Source organism: Parus major, chromosome Z, assembly GCF_001522545.3.
Source record: "Parus major isolate Abel chromosome Z, Parus_major1.1, whole genome shotgun sequence".
In the NCBI taxonomy this organism is placed as follows: domain Eukaryota; kingdom Metazoa; phylum Chordata; class Aves; order Passeriformes; family Paridae; genus Parus; species Parus major.
The window spans coordinates 11,564,684-11,589,988 of record NC_031799.1 but is presented as its reverse complement, the minus strand read 5'-3'; the positions used below and the strand labels follow the sequence as shown (position 1 = coordinate 11,589,988).

The window sequence follows — 25,305 nt, the reverse complement described above, 5'->3', positions numbered from 1 at the left end:
CTTCAGGAACTTTTATTCCAGGTGCCTATCACTAGATTGTCTGTACTGAAAAAGTTAGGATTACTTTTAAGTGAACATTTACATTTATGTATAATACTGTTAAATATTTATAAAGTAGATAACTTAGGGGAATATTTTACTCTCCTGTACTTAGAAGAAATCTCTTTCATGCAAATTACTTTTTCTTCAAATGGCACAGTTAGGAAGAAAAAATACCCTGAAGTTTAAAAAAAAAATCTAATAAAGTAATTCTTTCTTTTGTGACTTATTTCTGAGTCACAAAACTGTTGCTCCTGCAGAGATGGGGACATGGCCCCAAGAAAAGCTGACCACTTCATCACAAATGCCTCCTTTAGTGGAAGATAGTTGTGAAATATCCCCTCAAGTAGGCAGACAACTGCAGTGATGGAAAAGCCATGCTGCCCAAAGGGCTTCACAAGAAATTTCGTGTTTGTCTCCCCATCTTGTCATCTGATGGAAATTTGGAAGATGACTTCTGCAGAAATATTTGTCCTGGCAGCCCATCCAGTCAACATTCAGCAGACCCTTCCAAATTTCCAAAAAACATCTCAAAAGCCTTCACTAGTCCCCTGGAGGTCACAGGGATTGATTCTCATTCTATCTAGTGAGTTGACTGCGATCTCCCTCTACTGTGCTACTGCACCTGGCCTGAGATCTCCTTCACAACTAAGAGCTTGAAGGGTAAATTTCAGACTGATGGAGAGCTAACAAGTGTTGTTGGCATACACACACTTGGCTCTGGAGTCCACACACAGAGCCCACACCCTGATTCCTACCCAAACGGTGCAGAGAGGGTGCAAGTGGTGCAGGGTGAGCCGTGCACAAAACCTAGGGCATGCAGCAGGAGCTGGTCCCACTTGACTCCTGCATCCTTTTCCTGCAGGGCCTGGGACTTACACGGTGGAATGGGAAGAGGCAGAGGGAAAGTCGCATACAGCAGACGAGGTGGTGCAGGCGATTGGGCAGAGTTGGGAGCAGGCAGCCCGCGGTTGCCGCTGACGGTGGCAGTGTCCGGACAGGGCTCGGCGCCCCTTTCCCCCCTTTCTCCGCCCTGCCGGACCACCGCCGGCCCTGGGGGTGCAGCTCTGGCCGCCGTGCCGGCGGGGTCCGGGACGGGCAGCGATCACCGAAAGCACTGCCCGGGGGCTGCTCCCCTTCTCCCGGAGAGAGAGAGACGAGCCGGTGCGCACATGTACACACACCAGGGGCGGAGAGCGTACTAAACAAACCCGCAGCCAGGTGTCACCTTTGGGGGCAGCCCGGCCCGGCCCGGCCATGCCCAGCGCGGGTCCCTCCGTCCCGCAGCTCCTGTGCTCGGTCCTGTGCCGGCGCGGGGGCTCCGGGACCGACCCGGCCTCCTGGGGGTTTCGCTGCATCCCATACCCGAGTGCATTCCCCCACAAAAATAAAATATCGAGAAGCAAAGACTGTTTTAAAAGAGAAGCCGCGCGAGGCGGAGGGAGCTGTCTCCGGACCGCCCGCACAAACCCTGCGCTGCCCAGCCGCCCGCCCAGGCTGCGCCGCGCTAATTCCGCAGCACCGGAGACATGAGGATCTCATACCTCCGGACAACTGCGTGAGTCATAAATACACGGCGCAGGGCTGAAAGTCGACACTGTTTACAGCGACTTTGCCGCGGCCTTCGGCGAGTCAAACCGCCACCCCCCGCACAGGGGCCGGGCTGCGCGGAGGTTCCGCGCCCCGCACTGCGCCTTCCGCTGGGGACTCGCGGCGGTGGCGGCACCTGTGGCCGGCAAGGGGCGAGGAGGGGGCGGCCTCCCCGCCGCCGCCGGCCGTCGGTCGGTCCGTCGGTCCGTCCGTCCGCGGGAGCGCGGCGAGCGGCGCTGGGGAGGGACGCGGTGTTGGGTTACCCCGGCCCGGCCCGGCCCCGCCGCCGCCGCGGGGCCAGCGGGTGCCGCGGAGCTGCGCCGGCGGCCGCGCAGCCCACGGTATGTCGGGCCGGTGACTTCAGCCGGGAGATATTTGGAGGCTCCCCGGGGTCCGGTGCGGGGGGCCAGCGTGTGTTTGGGTCTGAAAGCGAATCAGCGGAGGGCGCGTCACTGCCAAAGGGCCCTATAAATCCATCTGCGGCGCCGAGTCGCCCTGGCAAAGCCCCCGCGTCCGCACGTCCGTCTCCGCGCTCACTCCGTCCGCGGGTGCGGCGCCCCCCGCGCCTCGCCCAGCTCCGCGCCCCCAGCCAGCGCCGCCGGCGCCCGGGGAGCCCGGCGCGCCCAGGCCCAGCCGGAGCGGGCGCTCCCGACACCGGCACAGCTTCCCGCCGCGCTCCCGCTTGGATCTAAGCTTTCGCCGTGACGGGACCCCGCTCTGGAGGAGGAAGCCTCGCTGCTGCTGCTGCTACCGGCTCTACAAATCCCAGTGCCGGCCTCTGATTCTCACAGCAGGCTGAGGGGGGGGTGGTTTGATTTTTATTTTTTAATTCGTTTTCCCCTTCCTTCCTCCGCTGGGGTGGGTATTTTTTCCTTGGTATTTTTTCCTTTTTTTTTTTTTTCTTTTTTTTTTTTTTTTTTTTTTTTTTTTTTTTTTTTTTCCTCCCGCCGTGGTGTGCGTGTCCGAGCGGTGCGCGGCTCCCGGCGGTGCTGGACCAGCTGGCGTTACAGGAGCGCTGATGTCTTCATCTGACTCCCCGCAGTTGTTGATGGAGTGTCTTTCTCAGATTTCCAGGCAGGGTCCCAAGCGCAGCACCCAGCGCCAGCTCCCGCTGCCAGGCGGCGCTCCCCGCGGCTCGGGCCGCTCCCGCCGCTGCTGAGCGCGGCTCCGGGGCCGGGGCGGGCAGAGACCCCCGCGGAGCCGCTCCTGCCGCGGGCACAGCACCTGCGGCGGGGGAAGCCGCCGGGGACAGTGCTGCCGGCTCCTCGCTGCCTCCATCCAGACCTGCGACCTTACACCCCCTCCTCCATACGAGTCCCCCCTCCCCCCTCCTTTGAGCAAAGAGGGTGCCGGCAGTCGGACCCCGACCTGCCCACATGAATCGGCCGGCCGGCCGGTCGACTCCACGGCGTTAATGTCCATCTCGGGTCCGACGAGACCAGCTCAGAGGTGAGGGCGAGGATGGGTGCGCGGAGGGGAGGGCGGGGCGGGCGGGCGCTGGCTCCGGGGGCACCCCGCAGCTCCCCGAACACGACGAGGTGCGAAGGCAGCGGCCGGCGGAGTAAGCGCGCACCGAGCGGCAGCCGCGCCCTGAGCCCCGCTGCTGGACCGGGACCTCCGCGGTTCCCCCCGGTGGGGCTGCTCCTCCCGGGCCGGACACTGCGGCCCGGGCCAAGCCGAACCGGGAGGGGGGCAGCTGTTACCCCGGGGCGGCGTGCAGAGGGCAGCGGGTACGTGCCGTGGCAGACTTCGGGCAGGGCGGCTGGGGAACGAGGAGAAGAAAAGAAAAAGGGACAAGGGAAGGGGAGAAGGTAAGGGAAAAGAAAGAGGATCGATGGAAAAAAAAAAAAAAAAAAAAAAAAAGAAAAAAAAGAGAGAATGAAAGAAAGACTAGGGGATAAGAATACAATGAGTGGGAAATGAGAAGGAAAGGGAACGGAAAAGAAAAAGAAAATTAAAGGGAGATGGAAACAAAGAGGAAAGGAAAAATGAAAGTGGAAAGAGAAAAGGAAAGGAAAAAGGAAATATTGAAATAAGGGGGAAGGGAAACAGGAAAAGAGGAAGACAATAGGGAAAGACAAAGAATGGGGAAAAGAAAGAGTATAAGGCAAAAAGGTGACAAGTGAAGACAAAAGGAAAAAGAAAAGGGGAGAAGAAATTAAGAGGAAAGAGAGGACTGGATAGAGGAAGGGAAAAGGTGAGGGGAAGAAGAAAGGGGGAAAGAAAAAAGAAAAAGGGAAGGAGGGAAGGGGAAGAGAGGGAAAGGGAAAGGAAGGAAGGCTGCACAGATCAGCACCCCACATCAGCTCAGTCTGCCCCGGTCCAGAACAAGTGCCCTGGTGCTGCCCAGGTGCTTGATAAGCACAAGGTGACCTGCCTGCCAGCGAGTACAGGGACATGGTCACACTCCCATATTCCTAGAAACAGGTTTCTGGGGCCTGCATGCCTGCTTTCCCCATTGCAGCTTTCTCAGGTGTAGAAGGACTGGACACCATCCTGTGCCTCCCTCTCCCACACCACTCGCTCACTAGGGAGAGCCTACCTCACTCACTCTGGCTGCACAGGGAGCAGGTTGTTGTTCCATCTACTGTCCTCAGGCCTGGGCTAGGTGAACTTGCGGTGCAAGACTGCTTAGCTTTGTCTCAGGGCTGGGGTAGGACTGGGGGAACATAGTAGCTGTGAGCTAACACTGCTTCTCCTTTCTACCAGGGGCCCGTGTTGGAAGGAGATCTAAGATGAAGTTATGGGATGTTGTGGCTGTCTGCGTGGTGCTGCTCAACACGGTCTCCACCTTGCCCCTGCCCACCGGTAAGACGCCTCCCAAGGGGTCCCCTTCAGTGATAGAGGGACCTGAAGATGATCTCTCCCCCATCAGCCTGCTGCCTCCCTATGCTGTGCACAGTGACTGTAAGAAACATTCCCCTTTGTAGCAACTGCTGTCTGTCTTGCTAAACCTGCTTCCCTTTGCTCAGGCATCAGGATGAGGAAAGGATCCCCCCACTTTGTGCCCCTGTTTTTCCACAGACGGTTTCATTGGCTTTGGTCTTGCTTGTGCAATTCCAAACCTAGTCATTCTCCAAAGCTTGGGGTCGACAATTGCATTGGCAATGCCTCCTGCCCACTCCAGCCCTGCCTTCCTGGCAGTCTTAGGATCCCTCTGGTTGAAAAACATGGGGAGGTGGGAAAGTGTATGCAGAGGAGCTGAGAGGAGGATCTGGTTCACACCCCTTGCAGCACAGGCACTGAAACTCCTTTCCCCTTGCCTCAGCCTTCTCTCCCTGCTCAGACCTGCCAATGCAGTTATTCTCTGCCTGTAGTGGGCGCAAGTCCTGATGGAGGTTTGGCTCCACGATGGGAGGCACTGTACACATCCTGGAGTACTGCTGAGCTTCATTAAATCCTCCTTGGATTCTGATCTCGAAATTAGTGTGTCCGCATGGAAATTTACAGAAGAGTAGCTGTGGCAAGGTTAGGAGCTTGATGCAGAGTAATCCACATGAACTAGCTCACAGTAAGACAGTTTACAATCCAAATGACAGATAATAATGCCTTGCTAATAATAGGTCCTGTACCTACAATTGCAGGTACAGGATTTTCATAGTGGTATGAGCGTTCTGTTAACTCCAGTGGCTTTTTAAAGAGAGAGGTAATATGACTCAGTAAGAAGTGGTAGAATACTCACATGAATAGTGGAGACGTTTGCTTAGCAAAGGCACAGAAGCAGTTTGGAGGTTGCTTCTTTTGGCCTTGCTCATCCCCTTCTCTGTTTAGCTCATTACAGGATGCAGACAGTATCCAGTAATTGGGATTCATTTCTATCTCCTTTTCTGGAGGCACGTCCTTCCCCTGTGCCTGCCACAGCTCCAGTCGCAGGCAGCAGCGCTCTGGTTTCTCTGGGAGCAGCCAGGCTGAAGCAGTGTGGAGGCACCAAGCATTTGCTGTGACTTCACTTTGACCCCTCCCAAACACCCATCTCTTCCATACACACACGTTTATGTCCTTCCCATTTAGTATTCCCTCTTTCCTTCTCTTGCTAGTGTCTCCCCCCTGCTGGAATCTTGCCTAGGCTCCCACCTCTGTGTGTCCCAGCCTAGGCTCCTGCTGCTCACAGACTGGCAACCTTGACATCCTTTCAGCCCCTCCACACAGGGAGGCTGGCTAAAAGTGTTTCCTTACAGGGCTTTCAGCCTGCCAGGATCATGGGGCTATCACACATGATGATCTTCTCCATGGCAAGCCATGTGGTGGATAAGTGCTGTCCTACAAAAGGCAGTGATCAGCTTTTTAGGCCACTGTGCTGTTCCTCTATGAACAGGCTTGCTGAGTGCTGGTGGCAAGAAGAGCATTCGGGGTAAAGCATCATTAGTAAGTTTGTAGTTCTCACAGAAGCTCCAGGGTGGGAGAACAGTAATGCTACATCTTTCCTGAGTAATAGCATGTATATGATGCCTGCTTTTACCCTGAAACCATCTTCTGGGAATATGGTCCCTGGTAAGCTGATTCCTCTACAGCAGCTCAAGGGTATAGGCAGCAGTAGTGATTCTCTCAGTTCCTAGTATCCAAAACTGCTCATCATTGCATCTTCTTTTTTCCTTTCCTGTGGATCGCATAAACAAGAAGCAGGAAGAAAGAAAACCGGTGTTTTACTGGTGAGCTATGGTAGTATCAGTATTATCTCTGTTCCCAGGGTATAGACATGGGCTTAGCCATGCAGAGCTGGGTGAAAGGTTATTGCCCAGGATAGTCATTTGAGAAAGGGCTGATAATTTGGTCTCAATTTTTTAACTCTGTGTATCACAAACAAATGGGCCTGGCTGCAAGGGCAAAGAAGCAGTGATGTTCCTCACATCAGAAACTGAGGAAAACCCAGGGTGTTCCTGTGATCTTTGTATGGCAGCAGTTAACACAACAATGAGTTTGAAAGTCAGAAGTTCATCTCTGTGTTGCCAAGTCAGATGAGTCAGAGAAGACCTGCAGAATGGTGACTGTAAGAGAGCAGACTCTGGTGCACATTTATGCTTTTTGTAGTTGAGTTAAAAGTGTGTATTGTCTGGAGAACAGAGTGCAAACAGGCTATGAGGCTGATCCTACCCAGGCACATTATTGCCTTCCTGCTGCAGCAGCACTTTTCTCAAGTCATCAGTGTCTTTGACATATTCTCTCCACTTACAATTTGATGGCATGCGCCCTTCAGCACAGGAAAGACATAGAACCAAGTATGCAAGAGGAATCAGTCTACACTGTGTGCATTTCCCTTTGCACTTGGAGGTTTCTCTCACCATCAGAGCACAATGTGCCACAAGCACAGAGGTGTGTTTTCAGCTCCCCAGCTGTCTGCTGGTGAACCTGCCATGTGTTCACAGCTCTGTGGATGCTGTTGGTCAGCTGCTTTGCTAAGGGCTTTTGCAGGAGACAGCTCACCAAGTGATGGGAGCACCACCATCGACTGTGTTGCCTCATATGCATAGAGCAGTGTGTGGGTCCTGAGCAGGACTGGGTGCTGTGTGCATTCAGAGAGGTGCACTGCTGTCCCCAAAAACAATCCTTTTGCAGGCTGAGTGTAGCCATTTTGCTCCAATCTCCACTGTTCTTACTCCAGAGAAGTTGGGTCTCTTACACACCACTTGCATCAGGGCTTAGTAGGATTGTGATCAAGTCCACTCCAGGCCAAACAACTTGCTGGAGAACAGATCTGTTTCCCAGGCCCTGACACCTTTTTGTGTTCTCATTTGATGGGATTGCTTTCTCTGCAAAGTACTCTGAGGTCACCTGATGTTACCCCATCCCTTCAGGTTGGCCTGAAACCTTCTTTCATTCCAGGCTCCAGGCAGGGTTCTAACCTCCTGGGCTGATCAGGTGTAATGTGCTGACCTTTGCTGTTCAGGGCAGTAATCAGAGATGGCAGAGGGTGCCAGCAGTTGCAATCTTCTGCATATTTAATTGGACTGTAGGCTGGAGTATCCTCCACAAATGCAGTGCATTGGAGATTAATCCAGTATTTGTAGGTGTTTTGGCATAAATATTCATGGGATAACTTATTTCACACACAAAGAAAGATGTAGAGTTTGTAACTATTTCATTGTTTTCCTTATGCTACAATCCTCTGGGGGAAGAACACTATTAGCTTAAATACCAAATCCAAGTGGAACACGTATAAACCACATTATTATAAACTAAGTACTAAGTCAGCAGCCTCAGAAGCATGACAGTGCAGAGGGAGCCAAACACTTGTTTGCATTACACACAGTCACCAGTGAATACATCTTGTAACTGCTTGCTTTGGATGCATATAATCAACATGTACGTGGGGACTGGAGTGTCCTAAAACCCATTATATGATGTGTATTCTCTTGATCAAGTGAGAACCTATACTAAAAGCTAGTGGTACGCAGGTAGAATTAAATGAAACATCTCCTCATGGGATTTTCCCTCCTAGTAAGAGGAATAGATAGGTTATTGCATCATGGTGTCTGAGTTACTGTGCAGCTACTGAATGGCCATTCACTGATGGAGCTCCTTTGGTATATGCTGTGAGATGCCATGGTATGTGTGTGTTATAGCTCTGTTAAAAATTCTTCTTACCCCTGCTAAGCTGTATTTAATGTTAAGTTACTGCTTTTAGCTGCAACTTTATCAACTCATATAGAAAGTATGTAGAAAAAATCATGGTATTGTAGGGCTCTTTAAGGAAAAAACAGTACTTAATTATGCTTCCAACTGAATGCATTTCCTGCCCTACAATATTTATTAGGCCCATTCAATGTCACGAACTGCAACTCTCATGTCTCTGGCCAGGCTTTCCTGCTCAGCACACCTATGGTGTGGCGTGTGTGCTGTAGCCTAAGACACCCAGAAGCTGCAGAGGTAACCTGCCCTGCACAGTAAACCCAGTGCATTAGGGAGGTATCAGCCACACTGAGCAGGTGCCACTGTGTGTCCTCTGAGCTGATCTGATCTGATCTGAGTGTCCAGAGCCAGTGCATCCTGCCGGTGTCAGCCCAAGTGCAGCACACTATGTACGTAGTACACAGTATGTACTAAAGTTTGTTTGCACAGGGATGCCCAGGCTATCCAGGCATTCAGAAATCCCAAATACTCAGATTGGTCCATTCATGGGTAAAATTCTAGAAAAAGAAACCAGGCAGATGTGATTAAATGCAGTGGCCTGTAGCCCTAGAAGCAAATTCCTCTGCAGTCCTAGGTGTAAATACTGAATATACTCCAACAAAGAGCACTCTTTGACTTAAAGAAAAAGTTCTGAATTTCAGGTCAGTAAAGTTTTATTCTCATTTCGAGTTATCCTTAGCTGAAAATTTTAGTTCTTTGCTGCTTTTAAATTTAGAGACCTCAAAAAAAAAAATTGCCAGAGAAACTGTGGATGCTGTTGGATGTTTTGCAGTGTTTATTGACAGATAACATACCTGGGCACACTTTTATTCGTCATCTTTCATAAGCCTTTTCAATATATTTTTTAAAAACCCTGTGTTCAGGGTTTGCAGATGAAGAGCTTCAAAACATTCCTTGAAAAGCTAAGAATTCAGTTGTGTTAAGTATTCATCAGACTGTTACTGAATTTAGTAGGGGAGATATTGTTTGTTCACGAGCAGAAGATCCACAGACTGATAGATTGTAATGTGTTTGTAAATTATACTGTTCCTGGTTAATACTTCAAAAACTGGTTTTAAAACAAAGTTAGAAAAACTTTGAGAAGCCATTTGGGTCATCAAGTCCCACCCTGCCACAATTGCAAATGCTCAGAGGTGAACATCTAGTACAAATACCCAGTTTTCATCCCCCCCCACACACACTATCTAGAGATTGCAGCATAAAACTTGTAGTACATAGACCAAACCCTACATAACTACATTTGTTGTGGATTCCCATGTTTCTGAGGTAGTAAGTGAATAAGTAGAAATAAACAAGGAATACAAAATACTGCAGCATAACCATGTTCAGGATCATCAGACATCTAAATAGGCCACTGACACATTAGTGCTGGTAGAGTGGTTAGCACTGCAGAGTGGTCATTTTTTACAAAACCAGCTCAGTTTCTGGTGAAGTAATATCCTTTGGTAAAGAGAACCACAGGAAAGATTTCAGTTTTTCTTGGAATTTCAATTGTGATTACAAAGAGTAGAAAGAAAATAGGATCAGAACATACTTGAGACGGCTGCAAATAAAATATTAAGACACAAAACGTATGTCAGAATATGTTTTAAGATGAAGGACTTAAATTTAATCTTGTGAGGTATTTCATGTAGCAGCATTTTTCTTAAGGAATAAAGCCAGTCATATGACATAGCAGAAGTTTTAGTTCTATGTATTATCTTCATCACTTATCACATAACTTCATCTATGTATTATCTTCATCACTTAAACTGAAACCTGCAGGTACATTTCTTTAAAATCTTTGGGACTTGTACAAATACTTCAAAGATTATTGGACAGGGATAGTCTTCCAAATGAACACTGAAATCCATGTATTTCTTTTCCTGTGCTCTGGACTATCTCTGCTTCCATCGAAAGCATACGTGATTTCTTTGCCAAAATCAGCCATTACTTAGGAAATTTCTTCAGGGAGGTAGCATCTGGGGTAGCAGTTAGGAAGGACCTTGCTGTTCTGAGCACACACCAGTTCTATCTGGCAAGTGGCAGTCCACACTTCCCAGCAGGAGCCCCTTTGCAGTGGAGTACAATGCACCTGCCCTAGAGCCAGGGACTGATCATTATAACAGTAACAATATTCAACAAACTACATTAAAATCTTCCATATTGCTCCCTTTGTAAACACACTGAAATACAGACAATTGAAAGGCAACAATGAGAGATCATGTGTTATTTATAGATCAGATCAAACCTGATAGCAGCAGAGATTGCCACAAGAGAAACATCAGCCAAGATTTTGCCTGGACCACTCTGACAGCCTATGGCCACAGGGAAGAGACTAGGTTAGGGTCCCTTTAGAGTCTGTTCTTCCTGCTTTGCTGTATGTCTTTGTTCCTTGGGGATGCTTCCAAAACCCCATGGGAGATGCAGTGTAAGAGCACAGGCAGCCCAGTAATAGCTGATGTTATTGATTTAGGCATGCTCTTTCCCTTCAGTGAACTAAGTGAGCTGGGTTTTTTGTGGTGTTTTACCGATGTCATAAGAGTGCTGGGCTGGATCACTTCTGCACCTGGGATAGTGAAGAAAATGCCATCAGTATTTCCTCTGTTGAAACCTGTATGTATGCTAACAGAGGTCACAAGTTCTGAGTCTCACTCATATATACTCATCCTGCTCTCGCAGGATTTGAGGTTCTAGCTTAACCAAATATTAGCTGTAGACCTAGGTTTTACTGGGAGGCTGGGTATTTACTCAGCCTGGTATGGATCTGGAAGGGTACCAGATCTTAGGGAGGAGTCAACAGGTATGTGTCTTGCCCAGGTTTGGCTCCTGCTCAGTCAGTGGCTCCAGGCAGGCACTTTTTCTGTCTTCCCCTTTTATGCTCTTCATGCTGTAACTTCGGATGCAGGGATGCTCCAAGGGTGCTCGTGTACCCACCACCCCATAGGATAAGGTCCTAGTGCAGATGGGGTCGTGGCAGCAGCTGCAGGAGATGCCACAAAATCCCAGGTGTGACTGCTGAACAGCTGACTGCTCTGTGGTGCTCACAGCTGACAATCCAAAGCTCTGTGCCAGAGGCAAGTTTGCATCTTCCTGTTGCTCCTCTGCTCCTTGACTGCTTGGTGAGACATTCCTCTGCCCACCCCAGAGAGGCCAGAGGTGGGGGTGGGCAGGGGAGGGCAGCCCACCATCAGTCAGGGTTCTCTGAGCAACCTGCCTGGACTAGGTGAAGAACAAAAATCTCCTGTGAGTGAGTCAGCTCATGACTTCCTCTACTTCATACAGTTCATCTGACCTTGCTGTTTACCCCTGCTTGCAGGGACTTCCCACACTGGCAGCAACTGTGGTGGTCCCACTGTCTCCCCCCTTTCTTCCTCTGTTGGGAGCCAGTCTTTCTACCTGCAAGAATGCAAGCAAAGTACAGAAAGGGAGGCACTGCCGAGCATGGCAGAGAGAGAATACAAAGGACTCTGTGGGTTTGTCATTATGACCAGCACGTGGGAAGCTGCAGGGTTAGCTGGTGAGCTACAAAACTTGATTGCTCCATCAAGAGCAAGAACATCAGGAAGGTCAGTCCTGTGCCTTTTACCAGTTGTGTCTGACTGGTGTGACTGGCCCTGGCATCACCCACCAGGTTATTTAGCACTTGCCTTGATGAGAGACAAGTGACACCGGGGAGAGGCTCCATTTCTGAGGGCTCTCAGAGTCTGAGGGTAACCACAGCATGGGCTGTTAGTGAGGTAATACAGAACTGTATTAAACATTTAAGGATGAGCTGACCCTGGGTTGTTTGGTGCTCTGTTTCCTAAGGGATACAACCAATGGGTTTCTATTTCACTCTTGGTCCCATGGATTTTCAGGCAAGGCATGAAAGCAAAGTCATGCCTCAGAGAGTTGGCATTTTAATTGTTTAAATACCAAAAACCTTTTGGCGTACTATTTTTAACACCCGTCTTCACTTAGACTCATTCATATAATATTCTTAGTCTTTTTATACAAAATATTTCATTTTCAATAAAATAAATGGTTTCTCCCCACCACAGTTGCTACTTTCTCACTTGGTAAAGCAGAATGACCATCACATTAGTATTTTTAACCTGGATGAGTTTGCACTTCCGCAAACAAATTGCTCCAAATATCTCCTGAATTATGTCCTTGTGGTGTGAGATGGAGGCATTCTTTATTCAGATAAGCCATGTCCACTATAACAAGCACCCGAAAACAGTACTGCAAAGCAAGCTAAGTATTTAAAAAAATGAATAATTGTTACTAAGTAATCATTTGGTTATGAAAGTCTCAGATTAAAGTACCAGAACTGTTTTTGAAAAACAGGGCCATTTAATCCTAATGCAGATCTGGATCTAAACTTTCTAAATGTTGCTTACCATTGCAATGAGTGGGACTAAACCCCTAGAACTTTGAAATCATACTTCAGGGTCTGATACTGTTGTTTGAACTTCTTTAATTGAAAGAGTGTGCTCAAGCAAAATAATTTAGTTGTTTGGTCTAATGTTTTGATGTGATAGGTGTACCCTGTCACAAATGCAGGCATAAAAACAACAATCTAAAATCAAAACCTAATTTTATAGTGTTTAATATACTTTTCATTACTTCTGTTCCATCACTTTAGCTCAGGGTTTGTAAAGTGCCAAATGATGTGGCAGTGATGTGATTGCATTTTCCTGAGATCAGTATGGAAAGCTATTCTATAAAACACATTTTCAAATAACTTAAGATGTCAAGTTTTATGAGGTTTAAAAAAAGAAAAAAGAAAAACCTACCTATATAAATTATTATTCTGCAATGGAGAGGGTTTAAGCTTTCCTTGTATGACATAAGAGACAGCTTGGTTAGGAGAGACTGTAGTTAGTCTTTTAAATCCATAACTAGGCACCAAAAGAAGAAACTGGATTACTATCTCAAAAATTTAACATCCAAACCATCAGGTACAAGCTGAGGATTTCTTTCTGTACCATGCTGAGTTGCTGCCATTGGGTGTGGGGAACTATTTGGCTTTTAAATGAATTTGCTGATAGTGAAATCAAATTATTAGATATACAAAATGTAATTGTGATCACATTTGAACTGACAGAAATAAATTGTCCATTTTTACTTAATGGAGGCTGTTTTTTTTGATAATGGGACAAGTTTGGTGTGAATATCCATTTAGACCTGTTTCATGTAGAAGTCTATCAGAACACTGTATAATTTATTCTTCTAAAAAGCACAAGGATCAAATCCTGGTGTCACTGGGTGTCTTTAATTAAATAGAAAGGCAAAGACAGGTCCTGGGGGGTTGCCGTGGGGAGGATGCCCATAGGAAGGCACATTTCCCTGCACACCCAAATCAGGACTCAGGACTCAGGATTTCTCCAGTGGGGAGTGCCATAATTGTTTGTCTGCAGAATCCTTCAGTCATGGCTGCTGCCAGCTCTTCTTATGCCCAGGGGACAGAGACTGTGCTTGGGGATGGGCAGGTCAAAACCTGAGGTTCCAGAGAACATCAGTGAGGCAAGAATTTCTGATTGCATTACAGAGGGATGTCCCAGACCTATGAGGCTGGGTCAAAGCTGTGGTCTGACTGTGCCCTAGGTGTTTAGAAAACAAGCAAACAGCTTGCAAACAGCAAGCTTTGTGTTTGTTTGGGGTTTTGTTTTGTTTTATTTTTAGGAGGGTTTTTTGTTTGGTTTTTTGGTTGGTTGGTTTGGTTTTTAAATTAGTCTTTTAAATGAGTCTCTCTCCTTCTGGTCAAGGTGTTCACCAATTTTGCCCCCAGCCTGATTGCTGTGCTAGATTTCTATTTATATCAGTCTTGTGACATTTAGTTCTTTCTTTCTTTGCTTTTTTATTCATTTTTCTGGTCATGTGAGAAAATCCTCACAGACCAAGAGCCTTTGTTCAGCTGGACAAGGGAGACAGAGAAGGTGCTCAGAGGCACAGTGGCACATGGACTGTCATCAATACCCGACATATCTGACCCTGGAAAACAAGCTTGTCCTCTTGTTGCAACCACAGGAAAATGCTCTGCCTGTTCCTGCCTGGGTGGTCAGGTCCTTGGCTAGGTAATGAAAGAGGGAACATGGGAAGGAGCTGCAGGAGAGTGAACTAAGCACAGCAGGACACACGTGGTGGATGCAGGGGATCCTACAAGTCCTGCTGCCTGCCCCAGGCTCCTGCTGCAGGGATGCTAGGCAGAGGTGATGCATAAACACCTGTACGTGCCCACACACAGTCTGCCTCCAAGGAACTTCCTCAGGGAGCTGGACAGTCAGGAAACAGCTCTGAGAACTGTGACATAAAACCCAAACCAAACCTCATGGCTTCATACCAGTCTTGTGAGAGATTATGGCACCATCTTTTAAGTGCTGGGGCTCAGCCCATCACACTCAGCCCATGGGGGTCTGTCAGCCTTTCTGCTGCACTCTGAACAAGACACACAGAGACCCTGTGTTCCCTAAGTGGGGATTTAACTTCTGAAGGACATATGTTCCTTTCCTTTGAGAAACACCTGTTTTGAGGTGCATCACATGTGCAAGACAACCTTTATCAAAGCTGTATTGAGCACATGCTGCTCTGGGCTATCCTATTCTGTCCCATCCTGTTCTGTCCTGTTCTGTCCCAGGTGGCTTTCAATTTTTAAATTCCAGTTCCTTCACACCCTGGAGCTTGGGACCAGAGACTACTCCTCAGATATCTTTGCTGCTTTAATGTGATAGTATCCCAGCATTTTCTGCTGGCACATTGCACAACATGACAGGCATCTGTCATGTGTTTGTTCTCTCAGCTTTTCCAGCAGAAGGCAAGTGTTGTCAGTAAACTAGTTTGTTTTGAAAAAATATGTGTGTTTGTGTGTAATTAGTTGTATTCGTGTGCGTGTGTGTGTATGTGTAAATGAAGCAAACATACATACACATGCAAAATGTGTATCTCCTCCTTGCAGGGGTGTGAAATCCCCCCAGCAAACTCTGTCTGCTGCACAATCAAGTCAGCACAGTCCATGCAGCCTGAGAGAGGCAAAGATGCTGTGAGACTATAAACATTTTCTAAACAACATTGCAGATAGAAGGGTAACAAAGTACCCCTCTATCAAACAGCTTTATTTAGCTTACAAACCATCACTACATGCTAAGGCAGCCCTTCTGAGTGCACTGATGCACCCTGGCCACAGCTCAGTTCAGCACCCCCGTTGCCCCCAGCAGAATTTACAACACTGCAGAGACCAAACAAGTGCTCAGCATGTGATGTCTGTGGTGCAGAGAGGTCTCAGCATCCCTGGAGCACATCTACCAAGTGCCCATCAGGATGGGGACATCCTGCAGTCAGTCTTCTCCACCTTCCCTTCTGTCTATTAGCCTTTTACAGAGTTTAGTCCTTGGTCAGTGGTTATTGCTTATTCATGTATGATGTCTGGTGGTAGCTTCCTTAGCACTTACCTCCAGTGCCTTGTTTCAACCCATCATGCCTGGTGTCAATGCTGGTGTTTCCACTTGATTGCTCTGGGTCCTATTTCAGTGGTTTTTCACAGCATTTTATTTCAGGCTCTATGTCTTCACACCCATGCTTGTTGGACAGCTAAATATCCCTACTGAGTCATGACTGGCACCTCAGCAGAGGGCTAAGACAAATCTCCCTTCACTCCTGGCTGTCAGTCTCTCCTACAGACCCCTGTGACCCATTCCTAGTGACTGCTTGTAGTCACACTGATGACTGATTTATTAAGCAGCATAAAATTAGCTGATTGCAGGGGTTGGAGCTGTTGCTAAGACTATTAAATTATGGAAGCAAACTTGTGGCACCTTGGCAGCGCTCTGGAAGCTGCCAAAAGAACATTGCTGCATTGCTCATACCCAGTTTGGGGCTCCACAGGCAGAGAAGAGTGCTGCTTACAGAAATTTGCAAGGTCTCCCTGAGTAGCCCAGTAATGCCACAGTGTTGATGTGATGTACCCATGTAGCTGTAACAGCACATGTAGTTTAGGTGGGCAGACAGTGACCAGGATCAAGAATTTTCTCAAGGGAAGCTCTGTGCCTCCAGTTTCCGCCAGTCTTCTATTATCATCCAGAGGCCTTTTGTCTCCTCCAGTGATGTAATCTACAAATACTGGGGGTTCCTACCAGAGTCTTATTGGTAAATTTGAATGTCTGCATGGGATAGTTTCCAATTCCCTGGGCTGACGAGAATGTCCATGCTGGAGGCAGGAAGTTGGGATTCATCTTACTAATAGTGCTGGCATTCCTCCCAGTGAATCTCCAAAATATATCCTGGTGTTGCAGTAGAGGGTGAGCAGAGCAGAGATCTCCAGATCCATTAGACACTTGGAACACTTCTTGCACAGTTCATGTTAGAGCCTTAGTGAGATTAGCAGGATCAGTCATGCTGCCAATGACCCCATTTTCTGGGCACAGCTAGTCTGTGTGTATAGGTAGGACTTCTCTAGCTGGATATGGTGTTGGTTTGATTATTTGATCTACTTTTTGCCCTGCTGCTCCCACCTTCTGATTGAAGTCAGCTGGGTTGACAGTGTGTGTCTGCATCACCGGCGTTGCATGGGGCTCTCTAGTGGTGTTTAGTTTCCTCAACCTGAAATATCACAGGCCACACGCAGCACAGAAGGCTCTCAGTGGCATTACCTCCCTTGGTGCAGCTGGGGTTGGGATCACATGAACCAGGACAGACCCCAGCATGTGTTTTTAGCAGGAACACAGTCCACCACATGGGCCTGTCCTCCTCCTATCTACTACCCCGCAGGATATAGCCGGTAGAACAGTGCTTGAACCCTGTGGCTGTCTAACTGGTATTTAGCCAAAGTACATTCCTGCCTGTAGCACTCTCACAGGGATAGATGGTATTTTTGCCACTCATTTGCAAGCCATTTAAAAGTCATGTGCCCAGTTGGATTATCTCTTCAGTTAAACCACAGTTTTACTCCCTTGGTAGGAGAGGGACACTTATACCTCTCACTGCACTGGCAGTGTGCCAAGCTTGAGATAAGTATAAGGCTGCAGGTTGCAGACAATAATTTCTACATATAGGTTGGCTTTCCCTGTAACTGTCTCCTGTCCCCTTCCTGATGGTTGATCTCTGCATTAATTTTGTTAAGCCCTCGTATGTTTCCCTACCGTTGTGTTTCACTCTCCATAGCCAAGGTCTCTTTGCATCATACTATTTGTACAAAGGTTGGGCTAGGAATACATGAAAGATTATGGAAATACTCATGGAAATATGGAAATATACTCTTATGGAAATGTGCAAAGAGAGTGGGCTGGGGTAGTCACAGTAGTAAGAGAGGAGGGCAGCTGAAGGTCAGAGTGGAGAAGGGCACTTCCAGAGGTGTCTCCTCAGGACTACCTCCTTCTCGTACTTGGTTATAGACTAAGAAACCTAGTTTCTTAAGAAGTCTCTTTTCCTACTAGAAACCTACTAGGAAATTTAGAAACTACTCAAGCCCAAGCAACAAGTGCCTTCTGCCAGCTACTCTCCATCTCTATCTGTGTCAGGTCCAAGTTTGTACTTCAGCAATGGGGGTTATGCGAGCTCCATGTGGGTCATCTTTTTTAACTGAGTCTAGAAAGATGTCTAGCCTTTATTGCTTTGAAGGAACATAGCCTGCCTATTGCCTGGACCTGGCTCTTGCTTGGTAGGGCAGTACTTGTACAGAGCAGGCAGACCAGCCTGTTCTGCAAAGGAGCTGGTTGGTGCATCCATTGGACACATCCATCCAAGCAACCCCCTCCAGCAGTGTGGCTCACAGTGGGTATTTTGGTAGCTGCTACAAAGATACAGGAATGCAAGAAAGATGTACTTACCACTGGTGTCACAGGAATATGGGGCAGGGTCCTGCCTTGCTCAGGTTCCACGTAGCTGTATGGAGAGCAGCCATCCCTTCTTCATGTCTTTGAACATGAACACTGGTCTCTGGGATTGCTGTTTTTAGCATGGGTATCTATCTGTAAAACAAAATGGAATTCACTGTTTTCAATTCCAAACTCTACAGCTGCACCTTGTTTGCCTTGCATCACCCTCATTACATAGAGGTACAAGATTTCCAGCCCCCATTACTCTTTTACCAGTCTAAGCTGTTTTGCTGGATCCATCCATCAAAAAACATATACCTGTGATCCACCACTATTTTGTCTTGGAGGAAGGCCTTTAGGATGTGGTTGCTTCAGGCAGCAGTCCCTATTCCTGCTTATGTGCAGATGCTCTCTGTTTCAGCAGGTTTTTGCACCGACAGAATTAGGATTCTGCTGCCTTCCACCTCCCCTGTTCAGTGCTTCCACTGAAGAAGTGAGGGTGCACTTTTGCTAAGTAGTGGGGGGCAGCCTCCTGCCTTCTTGTCTCCTGTTAACAGAGCCCATGCCACCCTGTTTGAGCTAAGTACCTCTGCTACCTGGTCACCCCCTGGGATTCCTGTCTCACCGTGCTCATTAGGGAAATGCGGTGCTGAGCCTTTGCCATTCCTATCTCAGCATCTCACTGAGTGGGAGCCTTTGTGGAGGCACCAACCCCTGAGCAGGTGCACTGCACTGGATATTGCTTCTCCCAGTGTTTGCTGTTCCTGCAGTATTTGTAGGAGTATTGGAGATGGACTTCCCATATTGAACCAGGCTGGTGTGACACTGGTCTGTTACATGCTGGGTTTCAGGAGTTAAGTACAGAAAGGAGCATTCTCTTAGGACTTACTGGAAAGGAAGAAGTCTTAACTTTTGGCACAGTAAATATGAAAAAAATCTCAATGTTGCAATATTGTTTATATGTTAAGATACAGTCATTAATAATGCGGTGTAAGGGCATCCACACACAGGCTGACAGCCTGACCTTCCATTACTTCTCAGTACTTACTAAAGCAGGTAATTTTGAGGAATTTAGTCCATGGGAAGACTAAGGATCTCAAATTGCAATTTTTTTCACAAATCATGATGAAATGGCAGAACTTGGGACTGTTTCAGAACAAATTTAATTTCACCCTTCTTGAAGATATGCATTCTGCTAGTATCCAAACTTTTCATTGACTTCATCATATAATTTACTTGAATAATTAATTAGTGCTATATCAAGGGATAAATTAAATAAATTAAAAATTAAATTTTCATCAAAGGAAAATGTAACAATAATATTTCCCTAGAAAATTAACATAATACTTCTATTCTGACCTATTTCTACTCAGTGTGACCAGCATCTTATGATACAAAACACTTACATGAGAAATTTTTCAAAAGCTATGAAAAAAATTATCCCCTAGAAGCAGTAAAAATCCAGGCATTCATCCAGGAATAATATCTCAGCCTGGTACCCCAGGAAATCCTCCTTCTGTCATGCCTAAAACCTTATTGACACATGGCTTTGGCAATACTAACTGCTGCTGGTGTGAAAAGAAAATCATTAACAACTATAATCACAAAATTGCTTTAAAGAAACCTCTTCTTGCTGCTGCTTTGCTGGGAAGAGTCTGTATAACCTCTTTACAGTGGCTTCATCTACCTCTTAACTAATATTCATACCATGACAGGTTTTTTCCTTCCCTCTATTTCCACAGGGCTCATTCAATATTAAAAGGTGTGCTGAAACGCTACCAAGCATCAACAGACACACACAGAAATACAAATATGTCTCATTTATCTTTCCCCAAATAAGTTTCTGTGATGATCTAAACCATTCCAAATTCTCCTTGGTTTCTGAGGGTCCTGGGCATGTGTTCTGAAATGATAGGCAGAAAAGCTTGCACGTGCATAATATTTTTGAGCTGTGAATGGACAAACTTCATGATAACTGATGTGTGACAAAGCCTTTTCTGTCTTTCCCAAACAGCTAATATGCCAGAAGACTATCCAGATCAATTTGATGAGGTAGTGGACTTTATTCAAGCCACTATTAAAAGACTGAGGAGGTCACCAGACAAACAGACTCCAATTTTTTCTAGGCGGGAGAGAAATCGTCAAAATGCAGCCACAAACATAGAGAATTCCAACAAAAAAGGAAGGAGGAATCAAAAGGGAAAGAATCGAGGATGTGTCTTAACAGAAATACATTTAAATGTGACCGACTTGGATTTGGGATATGAAACCAAAGAAGAGCTAATTTTCCGGTATTGCAGTGGATCTTGTGATGCAGCTGAGACCACCTACGACAAAATTTTAAAAAACTTAACCAAAAAGAAAAAACTGGTCACTGACAAAGTGAGGCAAGCCTGTTGCAGACCCACAGCCTTTGATGATGACCTGTCCTTTTTGGATGATAACCTGGTTTACCACATACTGAAAAAACATTCCGCAAAAAGGTGTGGATGCGTCTGACAGCTGCATGCTGAGGCGGCACCAGTTTTCCATTCCTGCTACACTGCAAAGAGAGGGACCAAGGTTCCCAGGGAAGTGTCTGCTCCAAATGGAGGAAAAAGGACCAAGAACACAGAATGAGGAGCCAATGAGAGCCTGGGGATAAGGAGGAATGTGGCAGAGTAGAAGGATGGAGACTTCTGACGTCCTATGGGGATTTAGATATAAGCTCAGGTGGAGATGACGATGGATGGATGATGTGCACGCTACCTTTCCTGTTTGACTCAGTCCACCATCAGTGAGACTCAATCCATGAGGAACGTGCTTAAAAACACAACCCTGCCATACCACGCTGTGTTGTAGTTATGCCATGATATATCAGTTATACCAAGAAGCTTAGCTAAGAAGTAGCTTAGGAGTACCTTACTAATCCCCTGTGCCCTCAGCTCTACTGAAAGACACATTGTGCTACTGCTCATTGGAGGGCAGTTCCTGAGTGCTTAGGACAACTCCTAAGCTATAAGATTACCCTTGTAAGTAAGATGATATTGGGCAAATATCAAAATGACCAGGCTCAAGTTCTTATGAAGCAAAACAGTTCCGCTTACTGGCTAAGTTTGGTTATTTCCATCTTGTGTTTCTTCAAAATGAGTGCAGGATTTTGTTCTTCTGCTACCTGTGAAAATAAGTTGAGTTTTTAAGCACTTCTTCCTAGTTTAGTAAGACAAATAACAAGCCCAGCCTACACAAAATGCGTTTATTTAGGTTTACAAAGGACTAATGTCACTTGCATAACTACATTTCTATTTGGTCATTGTGATTGAGAGAGACTACTTGATGCAATGCATCCCTTCAGAGACATAAGTATACAGAAGATATTTATTGAGATTAAGTTATTGTTATTTATTGCAGTTCAGTAATGAGTCTCCTTATTTATTAAAGTGTCTTTCAAAGGTGCCAAAGTAGATGGCGCTTGGGGATATAGAGAGACAAAGACGTTGGGAACAACGGTCCATGCTTTTGATTGAAAATGTTAACTTGAATGCAAAAAATCACTTACTTTACCTTTTTTTCTTTTAAACAAAATCTTGGTTATGTTCACAAAAGGTAGTGCTGAAGCCTGCAGCCCTTATTCCTGTCACTAAGCCTTTTGAAAATTACTACAAGTCATACATGTGCAGGAGCAGCAATGGCCCTGGGCGAGTGAGGGTCGCAGGACTTGGCTCAACATTAGCAATTTGTAAGAAAAACTAATTTTAGTCATATTTTAAATGTAGCCACATTTTTTTTCCTCACACTTTATGCCAACTGACCTCATATAACTATTGACAAATGGAAAATAATCACATTTAGCCTTATAATTTCTAGTTATATTTATTTAAGCTTTTCCTTCCGTACTTCCATATAGAAGAGGTTAAATCCCTCTTACTAGTTAGCCCTGGATTTAATATAGCCTGCAAGTAAACAGTTGTGTTAAATAACCAGAGTGTTTTGTATAATTTGCTGAAACATTACAGGATCATACCCATGCAGCAGAACAGTCCGAGTTAGGAGGAGGGAGGTTGTACAGCAAAGGTGTTTGTACGTGACCGCTAACACAAGCTCTCATTCTGGAGACATTTTTCCCAAAGGAGCAGGAGTGCAGGTCACTAGACATACCTGACAACCAGTGAAGCATCAACTCCCACAAAAGCAACATGAAAAAAAAATCCTTATTGAAAACCATGGTCCAACCTTTTATCTCATGCATGTAATGGCTCTCCATGCTCATTTTGCCCTGGGCCCCTTGGGACACCACTGAAGAAGGGTCTAGAGGTCAAAAAAGTCCAGAACAGGCATAGAAAGATGTACCAGGTGTGTGGCATGTAATAAGTCCCCAGCTTCGGCCGGTTTCCTGGCAAAGGAGGGGGATAGCCCTGGAGAACCACCAGCAGGGTCTGTTCTCACACTGCCACCACGGGGATGCCGTGCCCTCCATGCTGCTCAGGGGTGGTGACACCACCCCACTGGCACGATGTGGGCACTGAGCACCTGCCAGGCGGAGGGTCAGCTGCGCTGCCGGGCACCTGACTGGCGACAGCGCGCAGAGCTGTGCTTTCCCTTGCCCCTGCTGATGAAAACTTGCCTCAGAGCATTTTCTGTGCAGCTTGAAGAGGCTGCAACCAAAGCAAATCTCTATGTTCAAAATACAAAAGGGTAAAGTTTGTGATTTTTTTTTAAATTTTTTTTTTAGGGTTTTTTTTGTTTTGGTTTTTTTTTTTTTTTTTAGTTTTTAGACCTTACTGAAGACAGGAGTGTGCTTCTCTGGATTTTTTTACTTCACCTGCAATTTTATGTCTCAGTCATTTGTGTTAATCAACCAAAGTTCTCTACAGACTTTATTTTTGTACAATATTCATTTTATAACTTTTTACAAAATAAAATTCATTTCTATTGTTACATGGTTGTTGTTTGTGCTTCCCCATCACACAATTTCCAAGTTATGGTGTTGCCCAGTTTCCCAATCTGCATGAGACAATGCCATGGGGCCAGCAAATCCTCCATGGAGCAGAGCCTTCCTCTCCTATCTCACCAACATCTTTAATGTGGATCAGAGGTGTCTGTAGCTTCTTAGTGAAATATAACTGCAATGAGTCACTGCAATGCTTAACGGAGTCACTGCAATAATTGGCTTGAAAATGCATGGTGGACAGTGACAGTAATCCACCCGGGGGCAGACCTCAAGCCTGGGGTTACTGAGGCTGTCCCTTACCCGTGTGGGGCTGCACTGTCTTCATGGTGGCCTTGGCCATGTATGGCCACAATTCCTGCACTCAGAAGAGATTGCATTTTGCTTTGCTAATCCAGGTGTCACATCAGTGGACTAAATTCCACCTACTTTGGCAGTTCTTTTCCTTCATCTTAAAACAGGAAAATAAAACTCAAGGAATTCTTTTTGCACCACCATTATGGAACAGATGAGGACAGGCTTTTTGGCTGTGGCCAGCAACATTTTCTCAATGGTTTCATGTTAAGCTTTGCAGCTCCCATCACAGAGCCCATGAACACACGCAGACTCACAGGTTTCAACACTGCACTTTGTACTGCTACAGAGAGGAGGAGGGAACATCTGAGCAGCTAGCCAGAGTGCAGGAGATCAAACACTCTTAATGCACAGCGTATGGATGCCTTGGTTTCATTTGTGCTGGCAGGGACCATGCACACAGCTCTACCCCAGATGCTGGAACACACAGCAAAACTCAACACAAGCCCAGCTTTTGAAGCACACAATATCGAAGGCATTCCTCCTCACTTGCCACTGCCTCCACTTCTTGCAGCAGAAGCGCATCCATCATGTGCAAAAGAAGAAAAAAGCTGGACATATTAAGTGTTTGGCATGGAAATGACCTCCACATTCAGAGGAGACTGTGCACTTTCCCAAGAGTTGGAGGGTGTGTCTATGGAAAACACAGCTGTGGGGCGCTCTGAAGTTTAATCTCTGTTCTTTCAGCCCTTCTGTCTGCTGTCTGCAAGGGATGGGGAAGCAGAAGGTCAATGCAGATGCCTTCCTTGGTCTTGTCAGGCTTTGAGTGGGCCATGAAGCAGCTGGCAGGAGCAGTGTTGCTTGCATGGAGATGTTTCACCCTTCTTCCCCAACCCTCCCAGCGACAACAGTACTGGAGAGAGCAGATGAGGCTCTGCTACCGCTACTCCAGGCTTACCAACGCTGGGCTGGCACCTGCAGGTTCCTTTTCTGGTTGAAGTGAGGCTTGCAGTAATTTCCTGGCACCCTGTATGTGTTAAAGCAGTTTGAAATCTTCAGCTGGCAGGTTGTGTAAAAGATTTCAGAAAAAGGATCTAGATTTTCATTTGTTACTAGGAAGTGCCAGGACTGGACTAGACATTATGTTGCTGCTTGAGTAGCAGGCATAGCACTACCCTGGATCCCTTCTGGAAGTTAAGACATGTCCCAAGACGGATACATTTTTTTAAAAGGGAGAGGATGAGTCAAACACTATAACTATTTACAATTACTCAAAATCAGGATGTTAAAAGCTTTATTGCCCAACATCTTAATATGTCTCCTTTTTTCTTTTTCAATTTTGTGTTGGATTTTCTTGGATCAGTTAGCACTATGCTGCCAAACAAGAATGACTGGTTAGAGACTTAGGACAAACTATGAATGCCTAAGGAAAAAGCAGGTATTTTGCAAGGAGGGATTATTTACTGATGCAGCTTGGAAGTCTGTCCCTCAGTGAGACTCCTCCAGCAGAAGGGACTGCAGCCGTGTGCTTCCCACAGGCAGGACATCAGGAGAGAAACCATCATAACAGCAGGTCCTTCTGCCATCTCCCCACCCCACAGCAGCCTGGTGCTGCTGCTCCCAGTACAAAGAGGATGAAGTAGGCAGAACTGTGTCTGATTTGGGGTTGTTTCACCTCTGCCCACAAAAGTGGAGAAAGGACAAAGGCAGCCAGTGTCTCAGTCTGGAGAAGCACAGGAGGAAACCAGAAGCAACCTCGCTCATTGCAATCTGGATGGCTAACTAAAAATACAGAGGAAAATATCAGGATGAAGAAAACAAATGGAGCTGACACATTGTATAAATAGGTCTTCAAATGTCACGCATGGCTGGAACAAAGATGTTTTGTTCCAAAGCAAGAGACAGCTTGAAATGGCTCCGTAATACACATTGAGAAGTTTGCTTTTTTGGAACAGAGCTCTTCTAATGAAAAGGTTAATTGTGTTGCAATGGAAAATAAAAAAGGCAAAGCAGAGGCCAGTCCTGCACTCCTCACCCTAACAAATTTCCCACTGG

General features: G+C 46.5%; 1 protein-coding gene across 2 annotated transcripts; it reads left to right on the top strand.

The window, feature by feature from the left end:
* The first annotated feature begins 2,553 nt into the window (after positions 1-2,553).
* Positions 2,554-24,321, top strand: GDNF (glial cell derived neurotrophic factor). Of its 2 annotated transcripts, none has more exons than XM_015615538.3 (3): positions 2,554-3,078; positions 4,339-4,437; positions 20,044-24,321. In XM_015615538.3, exons 2-3 carry the CDS (start codon positions 4,365-4,367, stop codon positions 20,526-20,528), a joined length of 558 nt encoding a protein of 185 aa, XP_015471024.1. In that variant the 5' UTR covers positions 2,554-3,078; positions 4,339-4,364; the 3' UTR covers positions 20,529-24,321. The 2 variants fall into 2 exon arrangements, with proteins under 2 accessions (XP_015471024.1, XP_015471023.1); XM_015615537.3 differs by having other exon boundaries at positions 4,339-4,536.
* Positions 24,322-25,305: the final 984 nt, after the last annotated feature.